The sequence below is a fragment of the Phyllopteryx taeniolatus genome, chromosome 2, assembly GCF_024500385.1.
Source record: "Phyllopteryx taeniolatus isolate TA_2022b chromosome 2, UOR_Ptae_1.2, whole genome shotgun sequence".
NCBI classification, from domain to species: Eukaryota; Metazoa; Chordata; class Actinopteri; order Syngnathiformes; family Syngnathidae; genus Phyllopteryx; species Phyllopteryx taeniolatus.
In genome coordinates, this window is record NC_084503.1 from 30453596 (window position 1) to 30466207 (window position 12612).

The 12612-nt window shown below is 39.9% G+C and overlaps 1 protein-coding gene across 1 annotated transcript in view; it reads left to right on the plus strand.

Moving 5' to 3' along the window:
• The first annotated feature begins 7352 nt into the window (after positions 1 to 7352).
• igdcc4 (immunoglobulin superfamily, DCC subclass, member 4) overlaps positions 7353 to 12612 on the plus strand; it is a 117136-nt gene continuing 111876 nt past the window's right edge. Inside the window, 1 exon segment of the mRNA XM_061765685.1 lies at positions 7353 to 7773. Within this exon segment, the coding sequence (XP_061621669.1) occupies positions 7707 to 7773 (67 nt within the window). The 5' untranslated portion in view covers positions 7353 to 7706.

Genomic DNA, 12612 nt, shown 5'->3' on the forward strand with positions numbered 1-12612 from the left:
AAAACCAATGGGTGGGATTATTCTAATCCCTCATGGCCCCGCCTCTCTGTCCATGGTGCTGAACTCAGAGGTAAACTGCAGAGTTGTTAATACAGAAAACATTTACACCGCAAAAATTAAAATCTAATCAAGATTAAAAAATATAAAATCAGGGGAAAATATGCTTGTTCTTTGTCTGCTAAAATATTTCTTCTTACCCGGGCACAGTTTTCGTGGAAGTTTTCACTTTCTTTCAGCATCTTTTTCCTTAAAAATCTTAATAAGGTAGGCCTATTTATCTTTTTAGGATTTTATTACTGATTATGAAAAAGTGTAGGTTAAAATAAGAAATGCCATAATTCTACAGGTGTAGACTATACATACACTATTTGTAAGTAATTTAATACATCAATGTCGGGAGTGTGGGTTAAAATGTTTACATTCTTTAAGAAATCAAATTTTTTATTTGCTTAAATGAAGTCATTTCCTAACTTTTTTCTTGTTCCTCAAGAAGGGTTAGTTCTTTTTAAGATATAAAAGACATTGTTACATATTGTGTTTAACAAAACCTATCAATTAGTTACCTTGTCGTATCCATTCATTGATTTTCTATAATACTTTGTTTTATAAAGGTTCGACACTTTTCATTGTTTGAATGGAAAAGTCCATGCCTGAATCTAAATGGTACTAGTGTCAAGTCTTGATCATCTTCTACCATCCCGGAATTAGAATCAGTTTTTATTGGCCAAGTATGCTACAATACACACAAGGAATTTGTCTCCAGTAGTTGGAGCCACTGCAGTATATGACAACAAACAGCCACTATGGCAAAATATACATTTAGGACATTAAAAAACATAATTATGGAGAGTCATTGAGCAATGGAAATGTACCACTAGTGTGGTGTTGCTGATATAATGGCAATTTTGCAAATGATCTAGAGTCCTCAAGCATTTGCCTGAAAACACACTTTGTTACCTTAACAGTTTAGCCTTAGTGTAGTACAATGAGTGGAAGTTGCCTTAACACTGCTTTAGTCATGGACGATACTTAAGGTATAGTAGGAAATTGTGATTACTTCTTTTTGCCAAGTGAGGTCACTGTTTCACTGCGAATGACCAGAGTCATTCGCAGCGAGTATGTGCACATGAGTATGTGCACATGCTAATGTGAGCAAATACCAAAGCCTGCCTTTACAAAGAGAATATGATGAATATTGATTAATTTAATATATATATGTTTGTTAGTGAAGTTCTATTCTCGTTGCAGGTTTAAAAAGTAGAAACAACTAAATATTGTTTTCCAGTAAGTATAAATCCTTGAACAAGATGTAGCGAAGACACAAAAGGTGAGACACATTTGAGCTTTGGAAAAGAAGAGGGGGAAAGGAGGGAAGAATAGAAGGCTAAAGGAAACCAGGAAGAAAATTTAAAAAGCAAAAAATGTAAACAATATGTTGGGTATGGTCTTAGGTCTTCTCTGTAGGGCATGTTTGAAAGAACATATGAAGACCTGCTTGGAAGATGTTAGCTAAGGGTTACGTTTTCTTTATATATATATATATATATAGTTTTTTTTTCGCCATATCATGGGATTTTGAGTGTATGCTGTATTTTTTTTGTGGTAAAATAATCACTTCCTAGCCTAAATCATTACAACTGTAAAGAAAAAAGAAAAAAAGAAAATTTCATTTTAACACCTATTACAAGGAATAAAATGTACTCTATGGTTAAGAGTTTAAAATGTTTTCAATCCCATAGAAAGTTTTTTGTTTATAAGAGCATTTAAATGAAATGAGAAGAGCCGAGGCAGCACGGTGCACGACTGGTTAGCGCATCTGCCTCACAGCTCTGAGGACCGGGGTTCAAATCCCGGTCTCGCCTGTGTAGAGTTTGCATGTTCTCCCCGTGCCTGCGTGGGGGTACTCCGGTTTCCTCCCACATCCCAAAAACATGCACGGTAGGTTGATTGAAGAGTCTAAATTGCCCGTAGGTGTGAATATGAGTGCGAATGGTTGTTTGTTTCTATGTGCCCTGCGATTGGCCTGCGACCAGTTCAGGGTGTACCCCGCCTCCTGCCCGAAGATAGCTGGGATAGGCTCCAGCACGCCCGTGACCCTAGTGAGGATAAGCGGAACGGAAAATGGATGGATGGATGGATGGAGAAGAGCCGCTTTGAATGGTGGTGAATGAAGTCGCCTGTAAACACAGCCACAGCAGCACCTTGGTAAATTGAAATATCATTCCATGGTTATCATCACATATGTCTACCTTTCTAGCTCTCTCTACATATATCTATCTTTCAATCCATCCATCTAAAAATGCATAGTGGTATAAACGATCACAATAAATACCACTGATCGTCATCTTCTGCAAATGTCTGCACAAACTCCACACTGTATTTTTTATGTGTAATATGTTGACTACACATGAAGTCATTAGGCTGCCCCTCATTAAATTATTCATAGTCATAAGCATCAGAACCATTATCACCGCATGGTTACTATCCATTGCGTATGCATGTATGATTCAAGTAGAACACACTTTTGAGAGCTGAGAAAAAGCTGGCTGTGTTGTCATCATTTCGACACACAAACACACTCTAAACATGTGCCCGGTCACCCCTCCAATGAGCTCATGTGTCCCGCCATCTCGGATGCCATGGAAACACCTTTCCTCTGGACCAGGCGTGCTGTCCGGGGGGAGTTTTATCCACTGCAACGCTTCAGTAAAAGGAGGTGGAATAACACATTTCAATATTAAAATATGCACCATGCACCATAGCGTACTGTTGTTTGTTCACCGTAGCTGATTGAACCCAGTGACAAATAATTGTTGTCCATCACTCTAAAACCATTCATCCATCCATTTTCTTTACCGCTTATCCTCATTAGGGTCACAGGTGAGTTGGATCATATCCCTGATGACTTTGGATGAGAGGTGATCGCCAGCCAATCGCAGGGTACATAAAGACAAGCAACCATTCACACTCACATTCACACCTATGGACGATATCGAGTCTTCATTTAACCTACCATGCATGGTTTTGGAATTTGGTAGAAGGTCGGCATATCCGATCTGAGCTCAGATTCAAGCTAGCAACCTCAAAATCGTGAGTCAGATATGCTAACCACTCCTTCACTGTGTTGCCCATTATTCTGAATTTTTTTTAAACATTAGCTTCTATCAGGAATTGCAAGAATGAACTATTACACTGGGGAACAATTTGAAAAAAAAATTCTGTTGAGTTAGCGTTTTATGCTGATTAAAACTAAAATTGGCATGCTGATTCAAAAATTGCAGTCAGTTTTATTCTAGCACGTCAAGTTTTTTCTCCATAGCTTCCTCATCAGATAAGCAAAATTCCACTGATAAACTGTAATAAGACTTGCCAGCTGATTACGATTGGACTCATCTACAGCTACGTGGCAACTTGTTTGTGCAATCACAATTGAGACAGTGCGGTGCGAGGTGTGTGCCGCTTCCAATACGTCAGTACAATAAATATCGGCAAACGGAAAGCTAGCATAGTAGGAATTAAGAGGATTTGTGCCATATCCTTTATAAAACATAATGGTGTTCAATAAACATTGCAGTCATGCCTGTTTCTTTCATTGTATGTCAATATTTGAAATGTTTTATAAAGAACGCACATATCTGTTAAATACAGTATTTTTCATATTTTTTTTAAGAAAACGGGGGATCTATAGTTCAAAAACTTGACGTGATAGAGAAAAACAGACATCCGTTTTGGATTCCGCACCCAAAAATTTGTTAAAAACATCTGTCAGACCTAAATCAACAAAAATTGTGGTCACCAGTGATGTATTATGTTTAGCAATGGTTTTTTTTTCAACTGCAGAGAATACTAATGTTATTAGACATAAGACTTTTATTACTGTACCATATGTGTACAAATACATTTTATAATAATATTCCATATTATATCCACATTTTTTCCACATACAAGTAATGATACTCATTTTTTTAGACCTTTATATTTATTTCAAATTTTATTTTATTTTAAATTAAAATTTAAACTTGTGGCAGGGCTGCACGGTGGCCGACTGGTTAGAGCGTCAACCTCACAGTTCTGAGGACCCGGGTTCAATCCCCGGCCCCGCCTGTGTGGAGTTTGCATGTTCTCCCCGTGCCTGCGTGGGTTTTCTCCGGGCACTGCGGTTTCCTCCCACATCCCAAAAACATGCATTAATTGGAGACTCTAAATTGCCCGTGGGCATGACTGTGAGTGCGAATGGTTGTTTGTTTCTATGTGCCCTGCAATTGGCTGGCAACCAGTTCAGGGTGTACCCCGCCTCCTGCCCTATGACAGCTGACATAGGCTCCAGCACGCCCGCGACCCTAGCGGCTCAGAAAATGGATGGATGGATGGATGGATGGAACTTGTGGCAGGAATTATCATATTATATTTGATCATATTTTAAATTCAGTTTTTTTTATTACAGTGTTTAATTTGAAATGAGATATCATATCTAACATTATTGTGTCCACATTCCTCTCACATACAGTATAAGCTATCCTACTTAAAATGTAAGTACTCTCTCTTTATATTGAGAAAGGCGTGTTTTTAGGGGAAGAGGTGGTACTGCAACTCTCGGGAAGTTGTTGAAGGGACTGTGTAGTTTCAAACGTTTGGGAAAAGCACCCATTTTTTGCGTGCGCCTACAGGATGTTGAAGGTAGTGTGTGGCATAAAATTGATGGGAAAGGCGGAGAAAGACCATTCTTTTAGGGTATGTGAGGGTTAGAGGGGATGTTGAAGAGAATGCATGGCTTAAAACCTTTGGGAAAGGCTTATAAATGCACCCTGTTTTTAAGATGTGTGTGGGAAAGAGGTTGTGTGCCAACACTATTGATTTGTGAAGGGGGTGCATAGCTTTAAGCACTTGGGAAAGGCACCTTTTTTAGGGCGTGTGTGTTCACGAACTCTTGGGAAGTTGAAGTGGGTTCATGAGTTGTGGGAAAGACGGGGAAAGGCACCATTTTCCTTTGGGTGTGTTTGGGAAGGGGGGTGCACCACCTCAGGATGTTGAACGGTGCTGGGATATGGGCTGAAAATCTTGGGAAAGGCATCCTTTTTATGGAATGCATGGGAGAAAGAGTTAGTGTGCTAACTTTGTCAGGATGTTGAAAAGGGGTGCCTGGTTTAAAACATTACTTAATTGCACACTTTTTTTTTAAGGCAATGTGTGCAACAGAGGTGGTGCATCAACTCTGTTAGAAGGGGCTGCGTGGCCCTAAAATGTTTGGAAAATGCATCCTTTTTTTGCGATATGTGTGGAGAAGAGTTGGTGAGCCAGATTATGTTTTAGGGTGTTGAAGGGTGTGTGTGGCTTAAAACATTGGTAAAAGGCTGGTAAAGGCATCCTTTGTTAGGGCGTGCACTGGCAGGCGGTGGAGTGTCAAGTAACTCTATGGCGATGTTGAAGAAATTGCGTGGCTCAACTAATTTGGCAAGTACACCTTTTGTAGATGATGGAGGAAGAGTTGGTGTGCCGTCTTTGTCAAGCTGCTGAAAGTGATATGCGGCTTAAAACATTTCTGAAGTGTACCATTTCTTTTGGGGTGTGAGTGTCGGGAACATCTTGGGACGTTGAAGGGGGTGCGTGGCCTCGGTTGTACCCTCGGACTGCTTTTTATTATTCACCACATAGTGCGATGTACTGCTTCATGAAACAATGGAAGCAGATCCATTTACTCCCCTTTGAAAGAAAAACAACAAAAGAGAAGTGGGGGGAAATTAGAGCTTGACCACAATCGCATGGGACACAGTCATCCTGTAATAATTCACATTTGCTTTCATCAGACACCTGGGAAATGCATGCATCCCATTTCATTTCATCAGACCAAATCAATCTTGCATCATCGCAAGGATTTGCATGTGTTATATTACCAAAGCGAGTGCCTCCATTAGAGCCTTTAATCATGGTGTCCTTGCTTACAGTTAACAGACGAGTATGGGGATTTGCCACACTAATGTGCTTTGTACTGCCTTGGCTATACAGCTCGAGAGGGTATTTGGTGCACTTGAATTCAGATGGAAGCAGCGGTACTGTATAATACACGTACACTGGCTTATCATCACTTTGTTTCCTTGAGGATGCGGTCTTTGTGTGGAAGGCAGGCAGGCCTCTTCCACCCGCGTCGCTGGCTGCCCGCGATGTGTTTCCATGTATGAGTCAGTGAAGCCCTCAGCACTCAGTGGCTGATTGATTGGGATGCACACCACCAGGCACCCCGCCCTTCCTCTTCCTCTTCTTCCTCCTTCGGCCCAATCTTGTTTTTTAATAGACTGCCCAGTCCTTCTAAATGTGCCTTGCTCGCACCAGAGATATTTACTGATAAATTGATATATGAATAATTAATAGGGGGCAAGCTAAAGGTTTCAAGTAGTCATCGCCACTGGATATGTTTTAGGGTATGTGCAGCTTGGACTCATGTGGAAGTGAGATTTATAGGTTGTGTGCGTGTGTGTGTGTGGGGGGGGGGACACCCTTTCTTTGGATGCCTGGGTTAAAATGCTTGGGAAAGGGTGGAAAAGTCAAAATTTTTTTAGGTTGTGTGTGGGGAACAGTGGTTGCACCGACTTTGTTGTTATGCTGTTGGAGTGGGTGAGTGGCTGAAAAAGTTTGGAAAGGAGGAAAGAAGCAGTGTTCAAACTCTGTCAAGATCTTGATGAGTGTGCGTAGTTTAAAACAATTAGCAAGGCTGTGCTTGGAGGAGAGGGGTTGCACCTACTGTGTTTGGATGTTGAAGGGGTTAGTGTCGCTTACAAACTTTGGGAAAAGCAGGGTATCATTTTTAAACTATCTGCATGTTGAAGGGGTGTGCAGCTTAAGAAGTTTGAAATGCACCCTTTTCATCCGGTGTGCGTGTGGGGAAGAAGGGGAACTCCAACTTGTGCTGGGACATTTCAAATATCTGGAAAAGACCGGGAAACGCTCCCTTAGGGTGTCTGTGGTTAAGAAAGGTTTGATCAACTCCGTCGGGAGGTCGATTAGGGTGCGTGTTTTTTTGTTTTTTTTGATGGTGCTTGTGGGTGAGAGAGGGCAGAGTTGGCTCACACTCTGTCAAGAAGTTGAAATGGCTAATGGAAAAGGTACCCTTCTTCTTACGGCGTGTTTGACAAGAGTGGGATGTCCTTTTTTTAGGGTGTTAGTGGGCAGTTGAAAGGGCTGCATTTGGAAAAGCAAATCTTTTTTATTTGAAATTCATTATCATTGTTATTATTATTGCTCAAGTGGACCTTAAGCCAGCCAGTCAGTTTGTCTGGCAACGTGCACACCACCCCACGCACGAGCATGTAGCACGTGTGTGTGTGCGTGTGTGTGTGTGTGTGTGTGTGTGTGTAGCAGCAGGCAGAGCCACACAGCACCGCTCCCACCACCACACGCCACTCTTCAACGTCGGCTCCTAACATGGCGTTGACTCGCCGAGGGACACGACGCCTCTTCCACCCGCGTCGCTGTTATTGTTGTTGTCGGGAGTACTAGAAAAGCGTGGGAGTGGGGCGGCGGGCGCTTTAAGCGTGGGGTGAGAGACTACAAAAAAAAAAAAAAAAAAAAAAAAACCCGCGCAGACAATAGCGGATTGACTACTCGGGGGTAAAAAGAACATGCACTGCATGTGGCTGTGACGGTACAGACACGGACGAGGAAACCCACGCTACCCCACTGGTGGACCCCCCTTCCCCACCAAAAGGCTGTACATGGCGGTGGAGAGCACCCCTTGGCTCATCTGTGTGCTTTTGCTCTTTTGCGCTCCATCCAAGCAAGGTAAATACTATATACAGCATTCCCATCCATACGCATGCTTTTACTATTACCATATATATATATATATATATATATATATATATATATATTTTTTTTATTGAAAGTGCAAGTGCATGGAGAAGGGGGGCTCATGTGCACCTTGCACCGTGCAGGACGATACTGTACAATACTCTTGAATACTCTTGTGCTGGCCAGTGTAGCGCGTGCATGCATTTTGTGTCCCGTACAGGAGTTGCAGCACATTGCCTGCAAAAAGAGCAGCGAGTGAGCTTCCAAAGCACGCTGCGATCAAGTTTTTGCAATGGACTCACTTGTAGTTGCTCTTATTTAGGGGTACAATCATACAGTATATTGAATTTGACAAGTTCTTTTATTTTTCTTTCTTTTGGGAGGGGATATATCTAGTTCATGTCATTTAAAAGTCAATTTTTATTATTATTGTGCAGTATAGCAGAGGTGGCATAAGTACTCCCACTCTGTACTTAGAAGTCCAAATACATGCGTAAAAAAAAGATTGGTAAAAGTAGAAATCCTGAATCAACTGCTGTACTTAATTACAGTAAAATAGTCCATCACTCTGAAAGTACTTAAACTTTTTATTTCGAGGTACAATGGTGCGTCATATATCGGATAGAACAAGCAAATAAAGTACGTAGTTCACATACAGTACTGCAAAGGTAACAAAAGTACACATGCTCTGTACTTGGGTTGCCAGTTGTGTGAAAAAGAAAGACTTAAAAGTAGAAGTACTCATTCAACTCTTGTACTTGGATAAAAGTAAAAAAAATAAAGAAAATACTGACTCTGAAATGTACTAAAGTAAAAAAGTACAAATGAATGTTTACTGTGAATAATACACCATGCCTTATAAATATCGGTTCAATAGCATGCCATATAATTGGATACTTGTGTACAAGTACTGACTCTAAATTAGACCTATGTACAATGTACTTGTACATAAGTACAATAACTGTACTTGCATATAAAAGTAAAACTGTCAATTACAATACCCGTTTTGCTAACTTGGTACAAGAAAAAACAACTTCTGCACACAAAATAGATTCCCTCTTTTATAGCAATGGTGCCCGTAATTAGAAGAATAAGAAAAAAAAAAATCACATTACATGTCACAAGTTGTTGTTTAAGAACTAGCTAGCGCTGGCTTCACTTTTATGTTATCAAAATGTTGTTCCGCTATGTATGCTAACATTGTGAACTGAGTAACAAAAAATGCTCAATTTAATTAAAACACTTTACTTGTAAGTGTTTTTTTTCAGATTAGAGAGAATTTTTTTTAACGCCAGGAGCTAGTCGATTTTTGGCTGGCACAAGATGCGAAGCATTCACAAATCACCACCAGTCATTCTTGTAGCCAACAACATCAAACTATTCACTTAAATAAGTTTTATTCTCTGAATCGGTCGCCGTCGTCGTTAATGTGCTTCACGTTCCTTCATGTCACTGCTGTCATCCATTTTCCCCGCATTACGAGTCCCCAAGATCTCAATCATCAAGGTCTCAACAGCGGTTGACTTTACTTCTCTCTAATTATGTCCTTTTTTTTTTTTATGTCGAGGAATAAAAAGGAAAGATATTTCAAATATAGGGAGTAAAAGTAAAATCAGAAAAATTAATACAAGTACATTGACAAACTACAGTTAGAGGAGTAATACACACTGACGGAGTGATTTTTTTTTATCTTTAAAAATTAAAATTGTAATTAGCTAAAGATTACAACAAAAACAGTTTCAGTCCTCTTCATTTGCTTTGCCATAACCTACTTATATAAGATGTATTTTGTTTAATTCTGTTCAACATGGGACCTTAAAGTAAAAAAAAAAAAAAAAAACAGTCACCAAAAGTCACTGAAAAGCCAAGCAAAAATGAAACAGTCAGTTCCTGTGGGACGAAAAGAAAAGAAAGAAAAGAAATTGAAGCCACAGTGACAGGAGTAAGACGTGCCAGCCGAATATTTTTTTATTTTTTTTTGTAATTTGGGAAATAAAAAAAGAAAAACATCACTTTCAGTTTTCCTGATATATCATATACATCCCACAATCAAATAAAATCAAATATGATTCATTGTAAAATTGCATATAACCAGAATTTCTCTGAATCTCTTTCTGGATTCTGTCAATTGTTGCTAAGCAGAGGTTATTGGGGCACAATCATGCCCCCCCTTAAGTTAAACAACCAACATAACAATCATGCCATCTTTGGTATTGAAAGGAAAACCCAGAAATAATGTTGACCTGCAACTGGATCGAATAATGAAGTTCACGATTGAATCACTGCTATGTGTTGTATATAAAACACGGTATGAGAGCAAAACAGAAGCAGCGTGATCATGCAGGTGCCAATGTCCTGGAAAATATAAGATTTTCCGTGGAGTCCAATCAATAGTTTGTGCATTAGTCTTCAGCAGGGGTACTCCGACATACAAATCTTTAAAAGCCACAAATATATTTTTTCAGTAAATCAAAAGTCCATTTATTGAGGTCAGTCAGGCCGTATGTGATAATACAGTAATATTCACAACAGAATGTCATTTTTCATTCAAAATAACAACAACAAAAATACAAACTAAAATGAAATGTAATTTCCATTTTGACACGTCAAACACCCTCTTTGACCCATTATAATACCTCACAAACACCATCAGCTGAGTGTCATCAGGGGAAAAGTGGACTCATCCAAAACACCATGCATTTTTTTGTTGCTGTGGAATCCGAGAGCGTGATTTGCTTAATTCTAGCTCTCATTTCCTCATTTGTTATGCCTTCAAAGATTGTTTCAATCACGTCATCTGAGAATGGCTTCTTCCCAAAATCCACACCACTCCAAGTGACCACACTGTTTCTTTGCTCTTTGTTGTGAAAAAAATTCTGCTTGCAGCTTGATTTGACGATTTCAGTGCTTTTCATTTTGTTGTTCGTACCTCTGAATTTTGAGTTAATGTCTCCTAAAAATTCCTACGCTCCTATTGTCTCATGCTTTGCCAGCCTCACATAAACAATGATTAGGTTGGTTTATGACGAACTGCGATGTACAAAGTGCAGTGTGGCTTACGGCCATACTACTACTTTGAGAACACCCGATAGCTTCAGCTCTTGGAAAGGGCCTTAACAGTTCGGGGGCCACAAATAGGCCACTTTTAGGCACCGTAATTAACTTCTATTCCCTTCATGTGGAGCTGCAGTGTTGAATCAGGTAATTGCTCAGGCAATTTATTGTGATGTAAAGCAGTTTGTGTTCCTGCTTTCATAAGCTGCACACACTGGAGGTGTGAGTCGGAAATGGTGTGTGTGTTTGTGTGTGTGTGTGTGTGTGTGTGGGGGGGGGGGGGGTTAGGAGTGGTTTGATGCAAGCATAAATGCCAGATCTTTTATAAGATCCCTCTGAGAGCTGACATTGAGAGACGTGGCGGCGATTGTGACCAGGGAACATTGTCGGTTGCGGAGGAAAAATCTTCCATGAGTGGGTGAACGACCATAACCATGACCTGCTCAGAATATCAGCGCATGACGGCAGTCTTGCAGGGTCTGGAGAAAGGCGAGCAGTGATTGAAAGTTGCGCAATGTTCTAAAGTGGTTGCAGAATAGTACCCTTATTTATAGAGAGGTGAAATGTACACACTTGTGTTAATGTCTATTCAAGATCCAATTGCTTGTGTCTGTTTTGAGGCTTTTTTTGTAAGGACATTTATACACCTGTCCCTAATAAAAGCAGGAAGCAGAATGGAGTAGTAGGGGTGATTCTGAAGCAAGGCTATGCAGACTTGCAGATAGGGAGGGATGGAAAAAGAGAGAACAATTCATTGTCACAGGTACTGTATAAGCCATAATTAACTGCTAATGTAATATTAAATGTTTAAACATTAAACACTACATTTTGTTCACAAATGACAGCATATGGCGGCTAGCGTAAGAAGCAAGCGTGGCAGTAGACCCCTTCATTCAGCGCTCCTCCTTGTCAAACAGCCCCAACATATATCAGTAGGCCGATAATATTCTTTCTAAGACAATATATTTTCCCAAAAACTGCCACACTAAACGATCATTTTTTTTAATGCCCCTGAAATCATGAAAAATAAGGCCCGCCCACATTATTATTATTATTATTATTATAGTTTTTGTTGTTGCTTTTTTTTGGCTTTTAAATAATTATTGTTGTTATTATTAATATTGTTGTCATTATTATAATTTCCTTTGTTGTTACTCTATTAAATTGTTTTTCTTTACTCTGTGATAGACTTAACACCGATCTGATCGGCTTCATCGGTATCGGCCGATAATTAGCCTTTTATGCTGATTGGCTGAACGGCTTTAACGTCATAATTCGCCGATCCGATCAATGACGTCATTGATCAGCTCCGTAAAAGGTATTTACGCCGCGTCGCCATCGAGTACAGTATATTTGAATCCAAAAGCTAGTTTATTTTTAGCCCTGTCATGTGTCTTTTGACGTAGTATTGTAAATAGCTGACAACCAATAAAGTTATTACAAAAATAAAAACATGCCGGCGGTTAGGGACAGATAACACGTAATGCCTGGATCAGACTACAAGACAAATTTTGTCTTTCACAATTGGACTACATTCTTTGAAGGGGAGCAATACTTTCAGGAATCACAATACAAATGGTTCTATTTGGACTTTACACCGATCTGACCGGCCTGATCGGTATCGGCCGATATTTAGCATTGTATGCTGATCGGCTAATCGGCTTTAATGTCATAATTTGCCGATCTGATCAATGACGTCATTGATCGACTCCGCAAAAGACATTTACTCCGTGTCGCCATCTTGCACAGTACATTTGAATCCAAAACCTTGTTTAT